General features: G+C 37.9%; 1 protein-coding gene across 3 annotated transcripts in view; it reads left to right on the forward strand.

Annotated features, from left to right (window-relative positions):
- Positions 1–18,945: 18,945 nt before the first annotated feature.
- The window catches only part of LOC150095396 (ubiquitin-protein ligase E3C), a 662,747-nt gene continuing 654,903 nt past the window's right edge, over positions 18,946–26,789 (forward strand). For all 3 annotated transcript variants that reach the window (XM_090409807.1, XM_090409808.1, XM_090409810.1), the window contains exon 1: positions 18,946–19,078. In XM_090409807.1, coding sequence (XP_090265933.1) covers positions 19,076–19,078 — 3 coding nt within the window. In that variant the 5' untranslated portion in view covers positions 18,946–19,075. The remainder of the gene's footprint in view (positions 19,079–26,789) is intronic.

A 26,789-nucleotide genomic window follows, 5' to 3' on the forward strand; every position in this document is an offset into this window, starting at 1 on the left:
GAAAAGCTTTTCGTATTCGTATTTATTACGGTGTATTATCCTGGCTTTCTTCCACCGTATTCTATGGCAGGTATCCAGCGCATGGTCAGCAAGACCAGAGTGGCTGTATTAGTGAAAATGGATGTAGTACTTGTGTTCTGAAATTCTGATATTTGCTGTCCTGCCTGTTTGGCCAAAGTAGGACAGCTTACAGCTGCAAGGGACCTGGTATACACCAGGTAGGTCTGGGGGGGGGGGGTTGGTCTTTAGTAGAGCAGATAAGGGATGCCAATTTTTTATATGGTCTGTAACAAGAAGTTAAGTTATGTGGTGATGGATTTAGAGTAATCCTTGTTGTGAGGGGGGGAGGGGTTTGTTGTTTACTGGTTTCAATATTTTTTGGATTTTTTTGGCAGGGTAGCCATTAGCTGAGAAAGTGTTGAGAATGTCGTTTAGTTCTGTGGTTAGGGCATTGTCATTCGAGCAGATAAATTTAGCCCTGTTGTGTGGTGTCTTAATGACTCCATATTGTTGTGATTGGGGGGGTTGTTGGTGAATGTATCTGCCTGTATGGGTGGATTTTCTATATACTGAGAAAACACTAAGGTTCCATCAGGCTTGCGGGTGACTAGTGTGTCTAAGAAAGGAATGCAGTTGTTTTTTTTCCTCTTCCAGGGTGAATTTGATTCTGGGGTGTTGATTGTTTAAGTGTGTTAAGAAGGAGAGGAGTGCATCAGAGCCATGTGGCCAAATAGCGAATACATCATCTACATAACGAAGCCAAACGGTTGGTTTTTGTGGGGAAGAGTTTAAGGCTTCCTCTTCAAAAGTCTCCATATAAAAGTTGGCCAAGGGTGGGGAGAGTGGAGAACCCATGGCTGTCCCCTCTATTTGATTGTAGAATTTTCCTTGCCAAACAAAATAGCCTGAGTTCATTGTGAACTGAAATAGGGCTGTGATATCGGGAGGAAATTTAGCTTGGATTAACTCTAAGGATTCTTTGAGTGGGACATTTGTGAATAAGGAGGAGACATCAAAACTGACCATTATGTCAGTGTGTTTGAGTGTAGGGTTTTCTATGCTGGCTTTGAAGTGGGCTGAGTTTTTTATGTATGAAGGTGTGTTGCCAGTATAGTGTGAGAGAGCTTTGACCAAATGTTTAGCTAGTTTGTATGTGGGGGAATCAATGCCATCCACTATGGGACGTAATGGCACATTTTCTTTATGTATTTTTGGGAGCCCATATATGTGGGGGGGGGGGGGGTGGGGTCTAGAGTTATATGGTTTCAGCCTGTTGGTAATCTCCACAGGCCAAGAAGTGACCTTCTTAAGGAGCCTATGGAGTTTTCTAATTTGTGAGTTAGTGGGATTATACTCGATAGGGAGGTAAGTAGCCCGATCTAACAATAGAGATTTGAGCTTACCTGTGTAATCTTACACAGGTAATTTGGCCAAACAGGCAGGACAGCAAATATCAGAATTTCAGAACACAAGGACTACATCCGTTTTCACTAATACAGCCACTCTGGTCTTGCTGACCATGCGCTGGATACCTGCCATAGAATACGGTGGAAGAAAGCCAGGATAATACACCGTAGCAAATACAGATATGAAAGGCTTTTCATGGAATCAGCTTCAGTCCTCAGAAACGATCCAAACCTCAACAAATTTGGCTGCATGAGACTTCCTCAAATTTGGGAAACCTTCAGCCCAATCGCCCAAGAATACCAACATTGCCTGCTAGAGGGTACAATCAGGACTTTAGGAGAAATAATAGCTTCCTACTTCTTCCTCACTTACTCTTTTGTTGTGCCTGCGTGCACGTGTCTTGTATTTAAGTTATTGAAAATGGCAATGTGACCTTGCCGAAATATTGAAATATATTAAAATTTATTTTAATGTATATCCTAGTATGTTGTAATTTCCTTAAATTATATAGTGAAAATGAGCAGGAATCCATTGTAAAATGCAACTTTTTCCTAAACACTTTAGTTGATTCAAGAGTTTATGGGTGTCTTGTGTGAACTTGGTATTGCCATTTTTGATTGCCTCCATAGCTGATCTTGAGTCACTGTAAATTATAATTCCTTCAGATTGTTGAGATGATAATTTTAAATAGGCTTCGAGTGCTTTATTTATTGCGTAAAGTTCGCTGGTAAAATTGGAAGCAATTCTCCCAAATCCAACTTTCATTGAAAGTTTTTCACCTTTCAGGAGTAGAAGGAGAACACCAGCACCTCCATTAATCATATTGGTGTCCGACGATCCATCGCTATAACAAATAACCTGTTTGGAGGATGAAAGAAGGTTGATAGTATTTAGGCCTTTCTCTTTGAGCATTTCTTTTGATTCTTTTTTTTTTTGTACAGAGTTTGGCAAGGTTTAGATTTATGGAGGTATTAAGTTTCATAACTTATTATTTATGATTAAGTATTTAAGTTTCATAACTTATTTTAAAAAAAAAAACATACAATACAATTAAAAAGTTAAGAAAGATTAGCTGATTTAAAGAGTACCTTTCATAAAGGGGATAGATGTAGACCATCAGATCAGTTTAAGTTGAAAGACTGAAGTAAAGTTTCACATGATTCTTTTTAAAGCCATTCCATGAGGAACCGACTTTTGTGAAGCGCTCTTGTCTTGTTCCATTGAATTCTATGTCTAGTGTTGATGGCATGCTCTGCAAGTCCAGACTGTTCAGGTTCAAGGTATTGAATATACGACTTGTGTTCCTCTATCCGAATAAAAGCAGATCTTCCTTTGTCTGAAATAAGATAACCCACAAAAGCAAGGAATTTGGTAGACACCTGGATGACTTAGATGTGGAAGCTTGTCCTTTGGAAAAGTTAGAAAGGTGACTATTTTTCTGATGGGTCAAAGAGCAACAAAAATATTTAGTGGTTTTAAAACTTTTGCCATGCATTCACTAATGTCCTTGCACAAGGCATTTTGTTTAACTCCCGTCTTGACTATATTGATTATCTCTTTCCTAGAGTGGCTTTTCTGCTGGCATATATACTTCCAGTATGTGTCACTTGCATCATCATTCACTTTCACGCCACAGTGACGTACAAGCAAAAAAAGGGTGGGGTGGGGATTCTAACACCTTTGTAGGGAGCAGGCAGAAGTGTTAGCAATAATGTTTTGGAAATAGGTAAATAGTCAGTCTCACAGTAAATAAGCATTGCAGGTAGGTGCCTACTGCTTGTTTATGAACCTAGTTGGTATTACTAGATAAACATTCAGTAATTTCATAGATTTTTCTCATTTGCAGGTATTAGAAATAAGAGTTTCTTATGGGAAGTAAAATATCCTGTCATCGATGATTTATTAACTCTGGAATAAGCTGGGGAAAAAAATTTTTAAATCTGTAGTTCGTGACGAAAAGCAAAATTGTAATCCATCTTCTAAACATTGTTGATGTTAGTAAGTCTGGGTATACCCAGGATTTACCCATAGTGTTTTATTTATATATGTGTGTGTGTGTATATATATATATATATATATGGGAATAAATTTTTAACTTGGGTATATTGTATATTAGGATAACCAAGCAATTTTATATGCTTGGTTATTTTAGCTCCTAATCCCAAGTGTGCAAACAATTAAGTTTGCGCCTGAAACAAAGTTCAAGTCTAAAGATGGTACAACACCAGGGCAGCTCATTGTAAAGGTGGTTAAAGCTTTGATCACTATTCTTAGTATTTTCCCATAATGTAAAGCACATCTCACTAGAAGATGTATACTGCAATGCATTATGGGTGGGGTCACTACCCAGGTTTTTAGGGTCTAGCTACTCACTGAGGAGACCTCAAAAAAGGTCGAAACCGGTCTGGGTAGTGACCCCACCCATAATGCATTGCAGTATACATCTTCTAGTGAGATGTGCTTTACATTATGGGAAAATACTAAGAATAGTGATCAAAGCTTTAACCACCTTTACAATGAGCTGCCCTGGTGTTGTACCATCTTTAGACTTGAACTTTGTTTCAGGCGCAAACTTAATTGTTTGCACACTTGGGATTAGGAGCTAAAATAACCAAGCATATAAAATTGCTTGGTTATCCTAATATATATATATATATATATATATATATATATATATATATATATTTTTTTTTTTTTTTTTTTTTTTTTTTTTTCCTCTCCCATGTTTCAAGGATTTTTAAATTAAAAAGAAAAAGATTGTATCATTTTTTCAATTTATCTATTTTATTTTAACGCTATTGTGTAACACTTTGGGTTGGCATGCAGAACATTACTGAAATAACCACTATTACATGAGTTTGGCTGTTGATCAGGGACATCGCTTGTATATCTTTAAATATTAACTTGCTATCATTTTGCTCTTTGAAATGGCTATAATGTTTTGTCTTGAACTTGCAGATAAATACTACAGATAAAATAAAAAATATACTCATACAAGATCTTCCAGTATTTGAATGACATCCTAATAAGTCAATAGGAGTTCCACAAAATTATCAATAGTGCTCTTACCATGGTTGGAGAAATATTTATTTTTGTAGTTGGTGACAAGAAGCAAACTTGTAATCCATCTTCTAAACATTTTTTTTATTAAATTAAAAATATTAGTTTTGTTTGTTCTGCTGTTACTTGCCAGCTAGCAAAGTCTACTCACATTATTTGAAATAAATCCACTCTCACCTTTTATTCACAAAGGAAGTAGATGGAGCTCTTTTAGCCCAAACTGCAATTTTGAAGATTGATTGAAAGTTTATTTCCACCTTCATCACTGATATCTGAGCTCAAAGTTATGAATCAATCAAAACTTGGAGAGAAGTGCCGCTATCTCATGGCTCTAACCCATAACAAGTATACATGTTATGTCTGAAGTAATTTGTTTCACAGTTTTTTGAACTGCACCATTAAAAATCCAAGCTGCTCGAAGGTAAAATGTACTTTCTGTCCAGGATTAACTAAGACGAGAACCAGCTGAAGAAAGCCAGTGACTAAAATTTAATGTCTAACTTCTTCCTTTGGATGATATATATATATAAAATTTAATGTCTAACTTCTTCCTTTGGATGATATATATATATGTATATGTAGAAAGTATTTTACCTTGGGTATAATAAAAGTTAAAGCCATGAGTTGCCTTGGTCTTGCACTACATGCAGGGTCAGCTAGACTTGCAACACTTGCAGGTGCAAACTTGACTTGTTTGTCTGTTTGCGTACTTGAGAAATGGAGTAAAACTAGTTTTAAAATAGCTTGGTATCTTTAATATATATATATAATGCATTTGCACAAGTGTCATTTCAACAATACACACCACTCAAAAAAAAAAATAAATAATTTGATTTGTTGGGAAAACCATAAGGAATGTGAATGAAGAGAGTGTAAATGATGAAATTAGTTTTTTTTTTTTTTTTTTTTTGCAAGTCTGAACTTTGGATGATGTGCTGAAACGAGGTATATGATAGATAGCAGTGTGATGTTTTGAATGAACCAGTTAGGATGATATTTGACTGCATAATTCCTCTGAACTGACAATCAGTCCCTTGAAACCTTGATTCATTGATAGCTTGAGCTCACTATTAGTGAGGACTAAAGGACGAATGCCAGTTGCCCATTGAAATTAGAAAAGTTAAGGCTAAAGGAGCACCACTTCCTCCCTTTGGAAATAAAAGGAATTACAAGTATAGCTGTAAATATAATTACTCTTGTAATAAATCGAGCAGTTAATGTTTTTGACATAGAGGGTGGCCATAATTAAACTTCCCTATTCAGAGCCTTATGTAGCTTGATCTAACAACCAGAATGTCAGCTGATATACTGTATGTCACTGGATTCTGCAAAAAAATAAAAATAATTTAGTTTGAAAAGTCACTGATACAGGGGATGTGCTGCTGTACAATGTAAAATAAATAAAATGGACAGACGAATGACTGAAATGAAAAATGACCTTTATGTATTGCACTTACGATAACAGCAAGAAAACATTTAATATCAATTAAGCACAGTAATTATGGTATTACAGTTTCTGGAACATATCAGAAACCTGTTGCACAACGCGAGCACATTGAGTTCACCTATGCGAAAGATGGACTGGTTCAATGTGGCCACCATTCTTGTGGACTAGAAATTGCATCCTGTACACAGAATTCTCAACAGCAGAATGTAACATATCTGAAGGAATGTTCGTCACAATTCAATGATACATTGTCCTTTAAAGCTGCCAATTTTGAGACCCTGTAGACATTGGCCTTTAGGTAACCCCCACAGCCAAAAAGTGCATGGAGTAATATCAGGGTAGCGAGGTGGCCACATAACTAGAAAGAAGCGACAGGTCACTGATTGTGTAAAAGCAGTTGTACTGGGCATGCGATGTGGGGAAGGACTCCATCTTGCATAAAAATGATCTCCATTCATCGTTGCTGAATGGAGAAACTGTTGAGCATATCAATATATATCTGTGTGGTAATGTAACAAGTTACTGGTCCTGTTGGAGTGATGTACTCAAAAAGGAATAAAAAAAAAAAAAAATCAGCTAACGCCTTTTTATTCCCCGTATACGGGGAGTAGGCGAGGCCATTTAGCCCTATCTAACTTTTGGAGACTGAGTGGGCAGTTCAATCTCCACTGGTACCAATCAGAGATAGATGGCCCAAGGCTATCACTAATTAAGCGGTACTCAGTGAAGAGAGACGGCTCAAATGTGCCGCCATCTCGTGGTCTCTAACCCTAACACAATAGGTTCTACGGTCGATTTTCTTGAGTTTACAGGACGAAAAACCCGAGTTTCCGGGAGGAAAAACCTGCTTGCCCGTGCCAGAGATCGACTAACTCGGGAACCGGTCGAAGAAAGGCTTAGAAAAATTTCCTCTAGTTGCCGACTAGACTCGAAACCAAGTCTTCCTTCGTGCGGCCAAGCGCGGTGGTTGGCAAACGCCACATCCACTGAGCTACACAGGCGCATCTCAAAAAGGAATGGCTATATAAAATCTCTGAAGCCATGCCTCAGAGATTTTATTCTCAGTGAATGTAAAGGGAGTTTCTGGAGCACATTGGGCTATTCAGAAGCCCAAACTCGACAATTTTGGGTGTTTATTTAGAGTTAATTCAGATAAAAATGTGCCTCATTCTCCATGGAATTTTTCAAGGCCAAGTGTCATCGATTTATTTGGCAAGAAAGGTCAGAGCAAATATCATTCACTTATAATCATTGTGTAGCAACTGCTGAGATCTTGCATGGATAAAAGATAAAATGCGATAATTTGGAATAAGCCATATCCAGTTGTCACACTGCTACCACCAGCAGAATTTTCGTATAATCTGTCGACGATCGCGGCGACAACTTCAGTTATACATGGTGACGCTGGTTTCCCTCCTTTGCCAGGTCGACCTTCCAAAGATCCTGTTTCTTCAAACTTCCAAATCATCGATCTAACTACGTTAACGGATAAGAGGACCTTTATGCAAGTTCTCTAAACTCACAAAGAGCGACTGAAGCATTGCACTCGTTCAGTTAAAGCAAGTAACTCGCGACAAGGTAAAGTGAGGTGCATGTTGAACACAACTATCAAGAGGAATGCGTTTGGGAATTTTTCCCTTTACTTTATAGTTCTTATTCAACTTCGTTTTAGGCAGATCTTTGGCTCCCTAAACTACAACAGGGCCATATTTCCGCTACTGCTGAATTTTTAAACTATTATTTTGGTGAGTCATTCTTCCCATATCTTGATTAGTCTCGCTATCAAGATATGGGTAATATGGTGGCGATAATTAAGCTTCTTTTCTCCTATTCATAAGGATTAATAGGAGAAAAGAAGCTTAATTATCGCCACCCTGTATATACATATTAATACCATACATTAGTACTTCCATCAAAGCATTGGTGACTTTGAGAATAATTACGAAGAAATTTATCAATCTTCCTTCTAAATGCCATGTTTAGTGGAGAAAACACATCCAAAGATACGAAGACTCCATGGAGGTTACCAAATAATAAACTACACTTATCTAATTAGATTACTAAGGCAATATTTTGTCCTGGTGACCAGGGTATCTTCATGGGCACAAAGAAATACACTATTGTGGACGTGGGCACACCAGAATGATGGCAGACTAATTGTAAAAAGCGGGCTCCTACTGTCCTAACTGGTAAAGTTCTCAGCCTCAGTCATAGATGGCAACAATCGGCACGATTTTTTTTTCTAAGTTTTTTTTTTCATTTTATGTAGGGTGGGGAAAAGAAAAGAGGGCATCCTTAGAAGCTGAGAATGAATACCACTAAGGAGTTGTGAACCAAATTTTTTTCTGTCATAGACCTCGATGAGTCCCTGACTCACCTGAGGTCTCTCTTAATAATAATAATTTTGGTTATGAGTGGTAGCTATAATTCAGTAGTTTTGAGTATCATTCCTTTTTCTTGTTTATGAATAGGTGTAATAATCTCAGGTTTATTGTAGCGGTGGTATGATATCAGTGTGGAATATCATGCCCTCAATTCTCAGAAGTATAGCACTTAGTTCTTCAAAGGCTGTTAGAAAATCTGCAAGCCACATTGAGAGAGCTCATCTTTCAGTTCCGGTTTGGTTATGGATGGAAAACAGTTGTTAACTTCGCACTGAAAATTTTATGTTGCTGATCACTGGAAAATTACCGTTCTTTCTATTTTAATCCCTCTCCATTTTCTCAAGTTAATAATTTGTAAGGAGTAGACCACGTTTCCTTCATACTGGCACGGTATTTCCGTGAATTTTTGTAATTAATAGTGTTTTGTCCTACAACTAACCTAAGAGTTTAATTAGTGCTTTCTACCTGAGTAGTGTTTGGCAAGTCTATTTTAAAAAATCTTTTCCACATACGGTATATTGTTTTTTGCTGCAATACTGTTAGGCTATTTGTCTGTCACCTCTTTTGTAAGGGCTTTGTTGTCTGTAAACTCGATGAATGTCATAACGCTGTCTTCTCGTTTGTTTGGTCTACAAAGGGTGTAGAGCTGGTGACTAATTTTGCATGCAGAATCTTCTGTGCACTTGTTGTAATTTCGTCATTTCAGTATATTATTATTATTATGTGGCACCTCCAGGGAGTCCAAAGACTCATTGAGGGAGAGTGTATCAACAACATCGAACGATTGATCATTGTTTTCAAACGATTATGTAGGGAATTTGGTGCTAAAAACGATTCCCTACTTTACTTTCATTAAATAATAAAAAGAAATTTTATTATTTAATGAAATAATAAAATTTTATTATTTCATTATTAATGAAATTTATATTTAAAATTTTTATTTTATTATTAATGAAATAATAAAATAAAATCTTCAAAAGGGACAACAACAAAATGGTCGTTGTTGTCCCTTTTGAGGATCAAGCCGTAATTGATTGTGAAATCAACAATGTTGCCCAATTTTTCTAAGTCGTATTGTATATCCATATGATAGTATAGATACACACTTTCTTATTTGAAGACATGCAGAGTAGTGCTTTTTTTTTTTTTTTTTTAACTAAATTTATTTTTGAATTCCATAGTCCATCTTTTGCATTTTTGGCTGTTTGTAGTAGTTGAATGCGCTTATAGTCGTTTTTGATTTTGACAAGCTTATTATGATTGTGGCAGTATATAAATTATGTACAATTCATCCCTGACTTTTCTTGTGCACTCGCTAAGATTGTGTTCCTTAGAGCAGAACGCACAAATACTTTTACCCCTAGCGTCTCGAGTATGATGGTGGAACTTATTGCAGTTAAAGCGTCTCAAAATACTTAATCTGCACAGTGGCAAATTCCCACTGAAATTTGACGTCCGTTTTCAGCAGTTTAATCCTCAACATTGGATCGAATTCAATAATTAGTTTCCTCCTGGGTTTTTTTTTTTTTTTCATTATTAAATTTTGTGTAATCTTTGTGTCGTCAACGTCGAGCGTCTATGCATTATTCGATTTCACTGTGAATATCATAGAGAATTGGTCTTGGAAGATATTTCTTACAGGAATTTACTAACATAAAAAAAATATCAGCTAACGCCTTTTTATTCCCGTATACGGGGAGTAGGCGAGGCCATTTAGCCCTATCTAACTTTGGAGACTGAGTGAGATCTCAGTCTCCAAAATCCTCAGTGGAGATTGAACTGAGGCAGTTCAATCTCCACTGGTACCAATCAGAGATAGATGGCCCAAGGCTATCACTAATTAAGCGGTACACAGTGAAGAGAGACGGCTCAAATGTGCCGCCATCTCGTGGTCCCTAACCCTAACACAATATATTTAATGTCTGAAATAATGTGGGTTCTAAGTCGATTTTCTTGAGTTTACGGGACGAAAAACCCGAGTGTCCGGGAGGAAAAACCCGCTTGCCCGTGCCAGAGATCGACTAACTCGGGAACCGGTCGAAAAAAGGCTTAGAAAAATTTCCTCTAGTCGCCGACTATACCCGAAACCAAATCTTCCTTCGTGCGGCCAAGCGCCGTGGTATGCAAACGCCACATCCCCTGAGCTACACAGGCTTTTACTAACATAAATAGCCAAAAGGCTTCATTCGGCGATGCAACATTATATAAATCAAGTGGATATTAAATCCAGCATTATTTGAAACCGAATGTAGAACTTTAAAATTCTTAAGAAATTTGACCAGAGAATTTACTGGCAGAAACTGCTGGCATTTACGAGTCACCCTTACAGAGGATATCATCGCTTGACGAAGCGTCCATATTTTCGACTTTTATTGGTCCATTTTGATAAGATTTCACTGGCCCGACAGCTGTTGAAACAAAACTTTCATAGTTTCTACATTTGCCTTTGAAATAATGCTGAATTTATTATCCACTTGATTTATATAATTTTGCATCGCCGAAATTAAACCATTTCGCTCTTTATTTTATTAAACACTTCATGCACTGACCGAGAGTTCGCTTACGAAAAATGCATCTCTCCGACACTTCGAGTTCCTTAGTACTGAACAAGAGTTTTTGCTCTCTGAAGGTTTCTGCATGGTCTCTGAGGAGGACCAACCAGTACGAATCAGCTCTCAGGCCACTGAAACCTTATCAAAATGGACCAATAAAAAGTGAATATATGGACATTTGGGCAATCGATCATATCTTCTATAAAGTCCTCACTAGGGCTACTCGCAAATGCCGGCGAATGTATTCCTCTAAGCTCTGTGGTCAAATTTCGTAAAAACTTTCATAGTTTCTACATTCGGCTTTGAAATACTGGATTTAATATCCACTTGATTAATATAATTTCTTACTGGAATTTGCAAATGTTTCTTTGCATTCCTAAAAGATTTCGTTATGTCGTCCCTCTATTTCCGTATGAGACCGGCTAACTCACATTCAATCGAAAGAAAGCAGATAAAGGTTCTTCACGTCATGTACGGGAATCGAACCCAGATATTTCCTACCTAAGGGCTTCGTCTATACGACTGATTTACGGAGGAACTTTGTTTTTAATACTTTTCATTTCTGTTACAGTTATTTTGATTATTCTTGGATCTATTTTATCTTTTATGATATGGTTAGTTTCTTTGTTGTTTAATTGAGTTACCAGTTTGACAATTTAAAGAAAGTTTGTTTTCCCGCTTCGCCTTAGCTTTTAGTGTATTCACAAGTTGTTTTTTAACAACTTGCGAATATATAGTGGAGTTGGTTGATGTAAATTAGGCTATATCTGACCTGTTATGGTGGATTGTTTCCGAGATTTTTATTTTATTTTATTTTTTAAATATTTTCGTTAGTTTGCTCACTGCAGTTACTATGGCTTTTTTTAAAATAATTTCGTAAATCCCTGAGTATTTTGGCAACGTTACTCAACAAATCGAAGGCTTTCTCGAAATAAATTTCGTGCCATGCTGCCATCCTATTGTTTCATTTTAGTGCAGATTATTATTATTATTATTATTATTATTATTATTCCGGGCAACTCCAAGGAATCTACAGACTCATTGAGGGAGGCCCTAACATCATGTCAAGAACGACTATTTGACATTCACACAGTATCTATCAAACCTCGCTTTGAACTCATTCACGGTCGTAGCATGCACAACAGATTCTGGCAGCATATTCCACTCATTCACCACTCTCTAAGTAAAAAACCTATCTTTAACATCCATGCTAATCACATTCCTGCCCAGCTTCCATGGATGGCCCCTAGTCCTCCCACCACCAGTCCTATTCTCAAAAATATCTTCTGGATTAATCTTATAGAAATCTTTCAGTAATTTGAATGTCTCAATCATATCACCCCTTTTCTGCCTATCAACCAATTTCTGCAACCCACAAATCTTCAACCTGTTCTCATAAGGTTCACTCCATTGACCAGCTATCATCTTGGTCACTCACTTCTGGATCCTCTCCACCTCCTCCCCATCAAGAAGAAACCCTGGCACCCATATCTGGGCACAGTAGTCTAGATGGGGTCTTATCAAGGCTCGATACAGGAACAATAACTTGATTGTCTCTGCTTGTTAAAGTATTTTTCAGAAGCCAAGTGATTTCATGAGCTGATTTAGCCACTTTTGCAATGTGTCCCCTAAACTTCAACTCCCAATCCACCAACACTCCCAAATTCCTGGCCTTGTCAATATACTGGAGTACAATTCCATCAATGTGGTATACTGCTGCTAATCTTTTCACCCCAAAATGCATAACCTTACACTTTGCCACATTAAATTGATATCCATTTTCCTTAGCCCAGTCTTCAAAAACAATCCAAATCATCCTGTAAAATTTTGACATCCTGTGCACTCACAATTGTTCTACCCAACTTTGCATCATCAGCAAACAAATGAACAGTTCCTCTCAGATCCTTTCCTATATCATTGATGAACAAGTCCTGCAAGTTGTCCTGCATCCCACCACTAGTCACAAGCCATCTTTTGGACTCAACTCCTGCAAAACCTCTCTCTGGTATCTCACCAGCAACCACCTTCCTATCCATTTCACCAAACCTATATCCATCCCCATCTGTTCCAGTTTACTGATTAGAGTTCCATGTGGTGTCCTGTCAAAGGCCTTTGCAAGGTCCAGTAGAATCACTGTAAACCCATTACCCTTATCCAGTTCAGCCATCACTGTGTTATAAAACGTGAGCAAGTTATTGAGGCATGATCTACCCTTGAAAAAACCATGTTGTCCCCCATACAATATCCCATTTTCATCTATCCAATCCTTTATTCTTTTCTTGATTAATTTCTCCAAGACCCTGACAACGATTCCTGATATGCTAATCGGTCGGTAATTTAAAACAGCAGTCTTGGAACCTCCTTTATGCAGTGGAACTATTTTCTCCTCTTTCCACCCCCTCGGGATTAACCCAGACCCGAGATTCAAATTAAACAAAATGGTCAAGGCTACTGACAATTCTTTAGCTGCTTTACGTACCACACGAGCTGGTATACAATCCAATCCCACAGATGTATTGACATTGAGGTTATGCAATAGACTACTCACATCCACTTCGTTCACCATAATTCCCGTATAATCTATTGGTTCATTCATTTGTGCAATGTCACCACCTGGATGATATATTCTTGAAAAGTGCTCACTGAATAACTCAATTTTATCAGCTGATTCAGTTATCTCCCTTCCATTGGCATTCTTTAAAATCATTCTGCCATGTACATTTTTTCATTTACTTGCAACATATCGAAAAATCTGTTTGAGATTCTCTTTACCCTGCATGTGCAATGTTCTTTCGTAATCCTTTTTTGCTTTTCTTACCACACTCGTTGCCCCTCTGGCTTGCGCTTTATACCGTTCATGTGCTTGCCTGTCACCCTTCTCCTTAAATTCCCAACATAGTTATTTCTTTTTTTGGAGCTCAAGCTTAATGGTGTTATTCATCCATTTAACCCCTACTTAATTTATTATTCGGACTCTAGGTATACTATTACTATTATTACTATTATTACGGGCAACCCCAGGGAGTCATTGGACTCATCGAGGGAGGCCCCAAATCATATTCATCACAACTATTTGACATTCATACAGTATCTATCATACCTCGCCTTAAACTCATTCACTGTCACAGCATCCACCACAGACTCAGTGAGCGCATTCCACTCATTCACTACTCTAAAAGTAAAAAACCCAGCTCTAACACCTTTACTAACCACACTTTTGCCCAGTTTCCATGGATGTCCCCTAGTCCTCCCAAAACCAGCCCTGTTCTCAAAAATATCTTCTGAATTAATTTTATAGAAACCCTTCAGTAATTTGAATGTCTCAATCATATCTACCCTCCTCCGCCTATCAACCAATTTTTTGCAACCCACAAATCCTCAACCTGTTCTCATACGGTTCATTCCACAGACCTGCTATCATCTTGGTCACTCGCCTCTGGATCCTCTCCACCTCCTCCCCATCAAGAAGAAACCTAGGTGACCAATGCTCAGCCATTGCTTCATGCAAAGACTTCTTAACTGCCTCCCATGCATTATCAACTTCTAGCCCTTGCAGTTGTACCTGCCATGGCACTGAACCAATCAAACTCCTAAGCTTGTTACTTACCAGCGCGAGAATTCCACATGTACCCTGTCTTAATTGTAAATTCCACACCTTTAGCCACCTCCCAAGTCAAGACCCTATGATCACTCTCACCAGGTGGTTGCAATGTGGTCATATTTGTTACAGCCAAATCCTGAGATGCAATTACTAGGTCAATCACTCTCTGACCCCTAGTATTTTTAATTACATGCTGTCGCAGATAGTTATCCCTTAATAACCGCATAAAAATCCAATTCCTTCCTCCCGTGTGTTCTCTCCTCATTCCAATCAATGCGACCATAGTTGAAATCTTGTATAATAATTACCCTCCTTCCACTCATTTCTTCTATTTGCTTGTGCATACTATCTCCACCATCTATTCTATCACCTGGTCTATAGCAGCACCCAATTGTATATTTTGTTCTGCTAGTCACAATCTCACACCAAATGGACTCAAATATGCTCTTTTCTCTATCCTGCAATTCAACTTCTATTCTCCTTGGCTGCAGCTCGTCAGCTATCATCAACAATACTCCCACCCCATTTTATTCTCCCTGTCATTCCTGAACATACTATACCCATCACATTCATTCCCACTAGCTATATCATCTACAGTCAGCCATGTTTCACTAATGCCAATAACCTGTGGTCTGGAAGTGCCAATCATGGTCAAATATTCTTCCTTCTTGTTCCTAATACTCCTAGCATTAATGTTCATGAATTTCAGACCCCGAAATAGCCCCATTCCTACCTTGATGCCTTATACTAACTGTCCCATTCTGATTTGTTGTCCTTATTCGCTCGGGCATATTATACTCATTCATACACTCAACTTCCTCCCTAAGGTATGCATATCTTCCCCCCCCCCCTTAATAAATCTAGTTTCCTTGATTCTGCACATCCACTTCATTCAACAACACTTTTTTTAAGTCTCCTTACATCGAATCTATTCAAATGCAAGCCATCCGTCTTATATAGATCCTTTCGCCCATCGAACTCACTCCACACGTCCACAAATTCCACACCCCTCGTTATACATAACCCACGCATAAAGTCATTTGCAATTATGGCCCTCTTTTTAAACACTTCACTGTCATACCGTGGAAAAAGACTAATCATCCTAATTCTCTCACTCTTTTCTTTTGCTACCTCAAACAATTCATTGAGGTCATCTATCATTTCGATTTTATCTCCTTTCAAATAATTCGTACCTGCCACAACAATCATTTCTTTCACCCTTCCTTTTGCTCTCTAATAGGCTCAGTTACGTCCTTGATGGTCGCTCCAGGTTGGTACGATTTTGTGAACTCCTTTACTAACACACCTCGTACTAACGAGTCTCCACACAGCACTCTCTCCTTCATTTTGTTTAAGTTCACACTCAATCATTTTTTTTCTATCATACTTTTTATTATTGGCTGGTACATTCAGTAGACTTTTGTTCATATGCTCTAGCTGCCGCTTTGCTCTTCGTATCGCTCCACTCAGTAACGTGATCTCACTCATAGTATCAATCTCATCTTTTTTATTTTCTGTTAAACCATTAATTTGTTCTGTATTAATACTATCAATCTTACTTTCTACATTCATGCCCTCACAGTTCTCTAGTACAACCTCGCCATTTCTCGTTATATCACTATTTTCTTCATTCTGAAGTTTGACAAAAATATCACACTCACGACCTGAAATACACTATAATTCCTCAGTTTCCTTACATTTTCTACACACATTCACTCCTTTATTATCAACTAACCATACACCAACCGCATTCCGGAAAGCGTACATTTCGCAGATAATACACTGAATAATCTCCTTTATATTATGGTTATTGAATAAAAATGGCGAACCATTATTACTAGCCGCCATTTTCCTTTTTACGGGAGCCATACTCACTTCTATCATACTTCATCAAATTAATAAATTTAAAGACCAAAAACCCACAAACAGACACACGAAGATACGCAAAGCAAACAAAACTACGTAATATTCAAGTAAATCTGGAGTATATCACGATCTCTCAACGAACACTACACACTACCACTCCTACAGTTCTCTAAAAATGTGCTTTCAGATTTGCTGTTTGTTCCCATAACTAATACTTACATTGAATTGAATTGACTTCAGGGAACTGCTGCTTGTGACCTTTATCCCTCCCAGATGCAACAGTGTGTGTGTGTGTGTGTGTGTGTGTGTGTGTGTGTGTGTGTGTGTGTGTGTGTGTGTGTGTGTGTGTGTGTGTGTGTGTGTGTGTGTGTGTGTGTGTGTGTGTGTGCCTTGAGGATGTGCTGGTCATTGCTATATCAGCTAATCCTATGGTGAGATGGACGTTCTTTAAGGGTAACAGGATAATGGATACACTCTCACTAGTTGTATTCAAACCAAAAGGTTAGAATAAAAAATTACTGATACGCCCCGTAGCATAATAATGAGTGCATTGCATACTTTGAGAAAGACCACTGTAATGTATCAGTCGGTGCTAGATTTATTCACTTTTCATGTTCGATAGTGCACAAAATCTGTGTTAAAATAGGATCGACCCGAGGTACGATTGTTCTCATCTGAGCACTCGAATTTGTAAAAAATAAAACTAAGAGCACGAACAAGCATTCGAACCCTGGAATGCCTTACTCGGCGTGTGTGTGTGTGTGTGTGTGTGTGTCGTCTAACGAACTCCTTTCTATTTGCTTAAATATAAACGCATTGCATTTGTTTACATACATTATTATTATTATTATTATTATTCCTGATATCTCCAAGGAGTCCGAAGACTCATCGTGGGAGGACATCTACAACTGTCTCTACACCTAACCGCTACTACGAATCATCTCCATCAACGCCATCTACCGCCCACCTCCAACACCACCACAACTAGTAATTTTTGTCTGTAAATTGCGTGTGTTCTGAAGGGCCGATTTTTATGTATGCGGAATTAAAAACCCGAGTTTCCGGGAGAAAAAACCCTGCTACCTCCGTATGAGATCGGCTAACTCACCTTCGAATTGAAATCGACCAGATAAAGATTCCTCCCGTCGCGACGAGAATCGAACTTAGGCCTATTCCAATCGAAGGGCGCAATGTACCGTCGTTCTTCCAATTGCGCTACGGAGACGCTTACATTACATACGTTTATTTTTATTTACAATTTACATTATATACATTCACATTCTTGATATTTTAGAATACAGTGACAGCTGTGTTGGTTAAAAGTAATGGGTTTACAATGATATTGCTGGACTTTGCAAAAGCATTTGACAGGATACCACGACATGGAATTCTAATCAGTAAACTACAGCACATACAGACATACATTAGTGATTGGAGTAGTATTTTGTAGTGTAGTGTGTGCATTCAAGCTACGAGTTCTGGAAAACTGCTTAGAGATATTATATGTGATGGATAAAGTACAGAATAGGAACTACAATGTTCTCATATTTCTTGCTCGTTGGTTACTTTCCGGTAAACCATGCTTTTCAAAAGTAAAAAAGACACATAAAATATCATTATTATTTGTAGTAGTAGTTCATTGGAAGTGGTGTTTTCATCCTCTGTGCTAGACTACAGGAAGAGGGATTTAACTTCAAACATAGTTTTCGACTAAAGGACCTCCCGCCCCCTAAGCTTTGCTTTGACCGATTCTTGAGTTAGTCTTTCTCTGTAATAAGTATGCAGTTATTTCTCCTGTTAACTTGGGTTTCTCATCCCTAAACCGAAGAAAATCGACGTAGAATCCATCCCATTTCAGGCTAACATATTCGGTTAGGATCCGGGTTAGGGACTACGAGTTGGCAGCACTTATTTACCAGTATCTGCATCGGATGCCGCTTATAATCAGGGATAGTCTTGGGCCAACTATCCCCGATTGGCTACCAGTGGAGATCGAACTGCTCACTCAGTCCCCAAAAGTTAGATATTGCTAAAATGGCCAGGCCTACTCCCTATAAGGGAATAAAAGGCATTAAAAATCGCCTTTGTTTTTACACGACGTCTCCGTGGAGTTTGGGGATCCATCGGTTGAAGCCATTCTACCACACAACACCACATGATCCACATCGATCTATGAAACATTGACACATAATATGGACAGCAGTTAATTAGATTAATCAACACCACACTATCCACATTCAGTGTCTTTGAAACGTTGTCACTCGATATATGTATAGCAGTTCAGTGGTTTAATTGACAATGTTTGCGCACAAACTTTGGCCTATCTGGTCGTTACCTCAAAAGGCTTCATTAGTGAAGAAGCCACCATGCGGAAAAGTGAATAACGCAGATGAAATATTATATCATGAACAGATGTTCAATTTAAATAATTATGAGTACTGTAGTTTGTCAGACTCGAGCTTTCTATGTTGTTGCTTTCTTTCTTAGTGTAAATTATCTTATTTTAGTTTCTTGAGAATATTCTTTCAGATTTCTTGATACCGAATTGTCGGTAATAAGATAATGTATTGTTCAGTTATATAATTAAAGAGGGCGCGGATATATACATATAATTTTTTCCCCATTTTAGTTTTATTTCATCGTATGAGCACGAGTTGTGGTGTTTGTTTAGTGTGGTTCCGATGGACGGAATAAATAAATTAATTCTTCATGACCTCTTCTGTTAAAGATAATTAATCTTCTTGAGTTATCATTTAGTATGGTAAGTAGGCAAGGTTTTCTTATTCAGTTAGATGCTGATCGCACGCGTGAAGTGTCAACCAACATTTTGTGTGTTTAGTTATGAAATCAGAATTATTTTCTTTTTTTCAGCTGTAATGTTAAATAAGCCAATATATATATATATATTCTTTTAGTTTAGCGTTGTTATCACTGACTGTCATTCGGGAAACATATCATTAGATTATTTCATTAGTGAAGTGCATCCATTCTGAGATAATGAGTCAAGTCTTCTGTCACTAATAGGATATTTATGTAATTTTGAGGTATCCGTAGACAATGTAAACTGATAACCCCTATCGAGAGTTATCAGTTTTGTTAATTTTTTTTTTTTTTAGATTGGTTTTGAAATGATGCAAATTGATTCTGTTTCAGTTAGACAATTTATTGAAATTCTGTAATAAGGTCTTGTCAGCGATTTTCTGTTTTAATTTAAATTGGGCATTTTTGCTTGAAATTAGGCTGTTCGAAATGATACAAGACGTATGCCATCTGTAACAGCCAAGCTATAATATCCCTAGGATGAACTGATGTGATAATGAGTGATGTGGTTATATACCTGAATGGTGTTGACAAACGTTATTTATTTTTCTGATAGTCTCAGATCCTTTCCAATTAAAAATAATTTTTTTTTTTTTGAGATCAAGGTACACAATATATTTACTTATCGTCTTCGTGCCTCATGACACATAAGGCCGGGATCTGTTTCTTCCAGAAAAAAAAAAAAATATTATTATTATTTGACACCTCCAGGGAGTCCAAAGACTCATCGAGGGAGAGTATGCCAACAGCATCGCGCGATTGAGCTCCTTCCAACTACTAACCGCGCTCAAACTTACTTAACTGAGCCATTAGTAGCAGATGCTACCATTTTTTCTTGTCCTAAGCCGTCATTCGACTTCTGAAGCTCTTCCAGACAGCCATTCCTCATTCCTTTTCTGTCATTCTCTGCCAAGTTAATTTAGGCTTTTCCATTTTCCTTCTGGGATCTGCGTAAAAGCACTGTATGAAACGCTCCTCTGTCTATTCTCAGTATGTGCCCATTCCATTTCCATCTCCATCTGCGTTTTTTTTTTTTTTTTTTTTTTTTTTTTTTTTTTTTTTTTTTTTTTAATTTGATTATGATTTTTTTTGCACAAGTCCGCTTATACAAGTCATTGTTTTTTATATACTGGGGCAAAATATTTTAAATATTTTATGCAGACATTTTGTCTGAAAACTTTAATTGAACTTCCTGTTTTTTGTTCAGCTTCAATTCTCTGACCCACATAATAATATGGCCTTAATATTACTATTGAAGATCTTTATTTTGGTATTATTATGGTATTTTGAGGATTTCCATATAGTATTTAATTTTCTGCAAGCAGTATTAGCTTTTGTCAGATTTTGCATTATATCCCTCAATTCCCACCTCAGTATCTACATTTGCTCCCAAGTATGCAAAATTCTTAACTTCTATAGAATGCCAATTGATTTTGAACCTTTTGTGGCATTTGCTGTTTAGTTTAAGCACTTTTGTTTTAGTCGTATATATTTTAAGACCAACCATTTCAACTATTTTATATACGTCATCTGATTTTGTTTGTATATCATTGTATTTTGATGATGTCAAAAATTTGTCATCAGTATAACCATGCCAACCTGGTTGTTCGAGTGGTTAGCGTATCTGCTCCCCAGCCAAAAGGCTGTGGGCATGGATGTTTATGATTGCAGAAATAGTAGTAGTGGTGGTGGGTGGTAGATGGCATTGGTGTAGTTGCAGTTCGTTGGTGGATTGAGTGGTGAAGACAGTTGTAGAATAGGTGCCCTCCCTCGATAAGTCTTTGGATTCCCTGGAGGTGTCATGTAATAATAATAATAACAATACTGTGACATAGGATTCCATTTAATTCTTCTTCTTGTACCTGTAACTTTTCTTATAATCCAATTGATGACTATATTAAACACAATAACCCAGACATTACGCAACCCTACCCTACACCATATATCTCAAACCATTTGGATGTTGTTTGCTATGAACTTTTATTTCCATTATACATTTCTTTGATTATTATTACATGACACCTCCAGAGAGTCCAAAGACTCTTGGAAGTTTTTCCCCACTTGGTTAGACTATAATAAGTTTAGTTTAATCCTTTATCCAAGTGTAAGCAAACAAAGTTTGCGCCAGAAGTATTTTCAGGACTGAGGCAACTCGTGGTAAAGGTGGGCCAAGCTCTCATCACTCATTGTCTTAGTATCTCTCATAATGCAAACCACATGTCCTTGCAGACATGTATAATGCTATGCATTAAGGGAAGGACCACTACCCACCGGTTTCGACCTTTATTGAGGTCTCGTCAATGTGGAGCCAGACCCAGTGGTGGTGATACTAAGGTGGAAGCAATGGAGAAGTCATATTTACCTATACAAGTTGCCAAAATGTGTCTCACCTTATTATTAAATTAATTTGGATTTAGAGAAAGACGTTGGAAGTTTTTTTCCCACTTGGTTAGACTATAATAAATTTAGTTTAATTCTTTACCACGAGTTGCCTCAGTCCTGAAGATACTTCAGGTGCAAACTTTGTTTGCTTACACTTGGATAAAGGATTAAACTAAATTTATTATAGTCCAAAGAGTCACCGAGAGAGGGCTTACTCTACAACTCTGTCTCCACCACACAGTCCACCATCTACAACGAACCGGAACTACACTAACGGAATCTACTGTCCACCACCACTAGTATTTTCACAGGCAATCACAAACATCCATGCCCATGGTGGGATTCGAACCCACAGCCTTTTGGCTGGAGAGTGGATACACTAACTGCTATGCCAGCATTATTCTCACATATTTGTCAGGAATTCCATAACTTTAATAATTAACCATGTTTCTCTGCCAATACTGTCAAATGCGTTAGCAAAATGTATAAAATTTAGGTAAAAATGTGTGCAGAGTACTACCACCTGTTCTAAAACCAGCATGTTCATGCTTTAATATCCATTGTACTTCATTTTTAATCCTATTTATCAGTATTCTACAGAAAATTTTTACAGGTACGGTGAGTAGGTTAATTCTCTTCCAATTCCCACATCTAGTGAAATGATCTCCTTTCTTAGGAATTATAATTATCATTTTTTCTTTCCACTGTTTATGTATCTTTTCAATCACTAGGACATTGTTAAAGAATATGAAGCATGAAAATCAAATGTAGTGAATAGATTTCTCACATAGATCAAATAGAATCAAATTGATTTCTCTAGGACTGTTCATTGTTATGAGTGCAGTATGTATTTATAGTGAACTCTGGAGGATAAGTGAGGGTATGGATCTGCATCAGATGTAATATTTTGATGAACTGTGTGGTATCAGTAAATTGGGGTACAGAATGAGAAATAAATTTATAATGAATGATTGTCAGTGAACAGTATAAGATTGTGTCAGTGTTATTATTATTATTACATGATGCCTTCAAGGAGTCCAGAGACTCATCGAGGAAGGGCACCTATTCTACAACTCTGTCTCCACCAAATGCAGCAAACTGCCACTACCAATATCTACACCAATGCCATCTACTGCCCACTGCCACCAGTATTTTTTGTCTGTCAATTGCATGTGTACTGAAGGCCGATTTGTCTGGTGCACAATGAAAAACCCGAGTTTCTGGGAGAAAAAAACCTTGCTACCTCCATATGAGATTGACTAATTCACCTTCCATTGAAAAAACCCATATTAAGATTCTTCTCATCATGACAAGAATCAAACTTGGGCCTTTTCCATTCGAGGCGCAACAACCGTCGTTCTTCCAATTGTGCTACTGAGACATTTCCTCTGTAAGACAAAGTGAGAAAATAGTAAGTACAATAGACATTGACAAAACAAAAGGCAGTGTGATTGCAAGAATGAAAGAGAGCATGCCTGGAAGAAAAGCAAGTGATTGTCAATACAAAGAAAAATGAGATTTGCTGTAATATGAGTGCCAGTGTGAATGAAAGAAATGTAGGATTTGAAGCATAAGTTGAACAAGACGGGAAGCAGGATGCATGTGCACAGTGAGATTAGGAGTTTGTTAGATACAGTTGAAAGAATAGAATGAAAGAAAGTAGAAAAAGAAGTGATGAATGACTCCAGTCAGTCATCACCTTTTTTTTTTTTTCCTTCTTTCTGTTATTAAAAAAAATGTTCCATTGTTAAAAATATGGTAATTGTGGAATGTGAGTGGTGGTGAGGGGGTGGGGTGGAGAACATGATATTGATGCTTTGGATATGAGGACTAAATGAGCAAGTGATGATTTGGTTAGACAGAGAATGTTACGATTGTATATCAGGAGGTTGTTGAGTAGAACGAAAGACAATGGTAGGAAAGGTGGTGTGTTGCTGAGGCACAGTGTAGTTTGTTAATGTGTAGGATGCATTCGAGGGATGGATGAAATCGTGTAAAAGTGGATTGCATATAATTGGACTTGGTTTGAGTTAACGAAGTGACCACTGCTATAAGGGAGTGTAATGAGTGATCTGAACAAGAGCTCAGAGGATGTAAAAGAGCATGAGAGTGGAACAACTGAAACTGAAGTGATTGTGAATGGAGAGATGAGTGGTGTGAGAGATGAGGATGGGAGAACAGGCAGTCATGGGAATAGTATGAGAGGAGTGGTTGTTGGAAGTATGTATGTATGGGATAGTCAGCATAGCAATGGATTGTAAGGTGAGAAGTGGTGTTATAAAGTTGAGCAAGCAGGGATAGATGTGAAGTTATAAGCCCAAGTAATTGCATGAATATAATCAGCTAACGCCTTTTTATTCCCGTATATACGGAGTAGGCGAGGCCATTTAGCCCTATCTAACTTTTTGGAGACTGAGTGGGCAGTTCAATCTCCACTGGTACCCAGTCAGAGACAGATGGCCCAAGGCTATCACTAATTAAGCAATACGCAGTGAAGAGAGACGGCTCAAATGTGCCGCCATCTCGTGGTTTCTAATCCTAACACAATATATTTAATGTCTGAAATAATGTGGGTTCTACGGTCGATTTTCTTGAGTTTACAGGACGAAAAACCCGAGTTTCCGGGAGGAAAAACCTGCTTGCCCGTGCCAGAGATCGACTAACTCGGGAACCGGTCGAAAAAAGGCTTAGATAAATTTCCTCTAGTCGCCGACTAGACTCGAAACCAAGACTTCCTTCGTGCGGCCTAGCACGGTGGTGTGCAAACGCCACATCCACTGAGCTACACAGGCTCCTTGCATGAATATATCTGGTTATTATTATTATTATTCGTGACACCTTCAAGGAGTCTGTAGACTCATTGCGGGAAGATATCTGCTGCACAGCTCTCAGTCTTCACCACTACACCGAACCTCTACTACCAGTCATCTACATCAACGCCATCTCCCACCACAACTAGTATTTTTTGTCTGTAAACTACGTGTGTTCTGAAGGGCCGATTTGTCTGTATGCGGGATGAAAAACCTGAGTTTCCGGGGGGGGGGAAAAAACCTGCCCTCCATATGAGATCGGCTAACTCACCTTTGATTGAAAAAATTCCATATAAAAATTCCTCCCGTCACGACGAGAATCAAACTTAAGCCTTTTCTAATCGAAGGGTGTAGTGTACCGTCATACTTCCAATCGCACTATGGAGGCGCTAACTATGGTTATAGACCTAAAAAAAAAATGCTGTTTATTACAAGTGTATCAGAATGTAACAAGGCATGCAGGCTTGAAGGCATTGTGGAGGCAGCGTAGAATGAGCAATAAAAATAATCATATACATCAGGAGTGCAGAGAACTTACCAGTAATGTAATCCATTAGGCCAGTAAAGGCCATTGCCTTTAATGCATAGCATCATACATCTCCTCAAGGAGATGTGCTTTGCATTAAGGGTAAATATTAAGAATAGTGATCAGAGCTTATTCCACCTCTTACCACGAGTTGCCTAGACTTGTACTACTTTACGGATCACCTAGACTTGCAATACATGCGCAAACTTGACTTAATGGTCTATTTGCTTACTTGGGAAATAGCTTGGCATCTTTAACATGTGGTTAAAGATGCCAAGTTTCTCATTTCTGTTTTAGGTCTGTTGGCCAACTGTCCATGTTGCATAAAAGGTTATTTGTTTCATTATGGTTCATCCATGTGGGGTCCAAATCTAATACACAGTAAGTGGATATGTCCAAGAGTAACTCCATGATCTTTGTCATGTAATCTCTTGTGTTTAAGATGACTGTTGAGTTTCCTTTGTCCACCTTTAGGATGATATTCTTTTGTTTTTCTTCAAATAGAGCTACTCGCATCATAACAAATTGATTGAAAAAATTCCATATAAAGATTCCTCCCGTCACGACGAGAATCAAACTTAAGCCTTTTCTAATCGAAGGGTGTAGTGTACCGTCATACTTCCAATCGCACTATGGAGGCGCTAACTATGGTTATAGACCTAAAAAAAAATGCTGTTTATTACAAGTGTATCAGAATGTAACAAGGCATGCAGGCTTGAAGGCATTGTGGAGGCAGCGTAGAATGAGCAATAAAAATAATCATATACATCAGGAGTGCAGAGAACTTACCAGTAATGTAATCCATTAGGCCAGTAAAGGCCATTGCCTTTAATGCATAGCATCATACATCTCCTCAAGGAGATGTGCTTTGCATTAAGGGTAAATATTAAGAATAGTGATCAGAGCTTATTCCACCTCTTACCACGAGTTGCCTAGACTTGTACTACTTTACGGATCACCTAGACTTGCAATACATGCGCAAACTTGACTTAATGGTCTGTTTGCTTACTTGGGAAATAGCTTGGCATCTTTAACATGTGGTTAAAGATGCCAAGTTTCTCATTTCTGTTTTAGGTCTGTTGGCCAACTGTCCATGTTGCATAAAAGGTTATTTGTTTCATTATGGTTCATCCATGTGGGGTCCAAATCTAATACACAGTAAGTGGATATGTCCAAGAGTAACTCCATGATCTTTGTCATGTAATCTCTTGTGTTTAAGATGACTGTTGAGTTTCCTTTGTCCACCTTTAGGATGATATTCTTTTGTTTTTCTTCAAATAGAGCTACTCGCATCATAACAAAAGAGAAAACTCTCGAGGATTAATTTAAATCACATATCAGAAACCCTGAAAGACAACGGTTATCCAAAAAAATTAATTCAAAAGATACTTTTTTCCAACTCCTCCCAACAGCAATCCAAAGAAACTCAATACAAATCTTCTATTGCCATTTCTTATGCTATGCTGGGACAGTCTCACAGAAGATTGCAACACTTCTCAAACCATATAAAATAAGAGTAACTTTCAAACCAATTAAGACAGTCCACAACTTGTTAAGATCACCAAAGGATAACAATGCTTTCTTCAAACATCCTGGTGTTTACAACACCCTTTGTTCATGTGGTTTAAATTACGTAGGACGAACTTCCTGAAGTTTGGAAATAACAAAAAAGAACACATCGGAGACGTTAATAATAACAGAAAAGATAATTCTGGGTTAGCCCTTCATTTCTCGAATACGATCACAACATTGAATGGGACAAAAGTTCTATGCCATATTTAGACGACTTACGTAACCAAAACCTCAAAGAAGCTACTATGGTAATCCATTCAAAAGGAAGCCTCAATAGGAATCAAGGGATAATCCTTACTGACATATGGAAGACCCTCATAAGATCACTTAGCACACCAGACTTGAACTTCGCTGCAAATGAC

The sequence above is a fragment of the Typopeltis vanoorti genome, chromosome 20 (assembly GCF_054136105.1).
Source record: "Typopeltis vanoorti isolate ZY-2024b chromosome 20, IOZ_Tvanoo_1.0, whole genome shotgun sequence".
Lineage (NCBI taxonomy): Eukaryota > Metazoa > Arthropoda > Arachnida > Uropygi > Thelyphonidae > Typopeltis > Typopeltis vanoorti.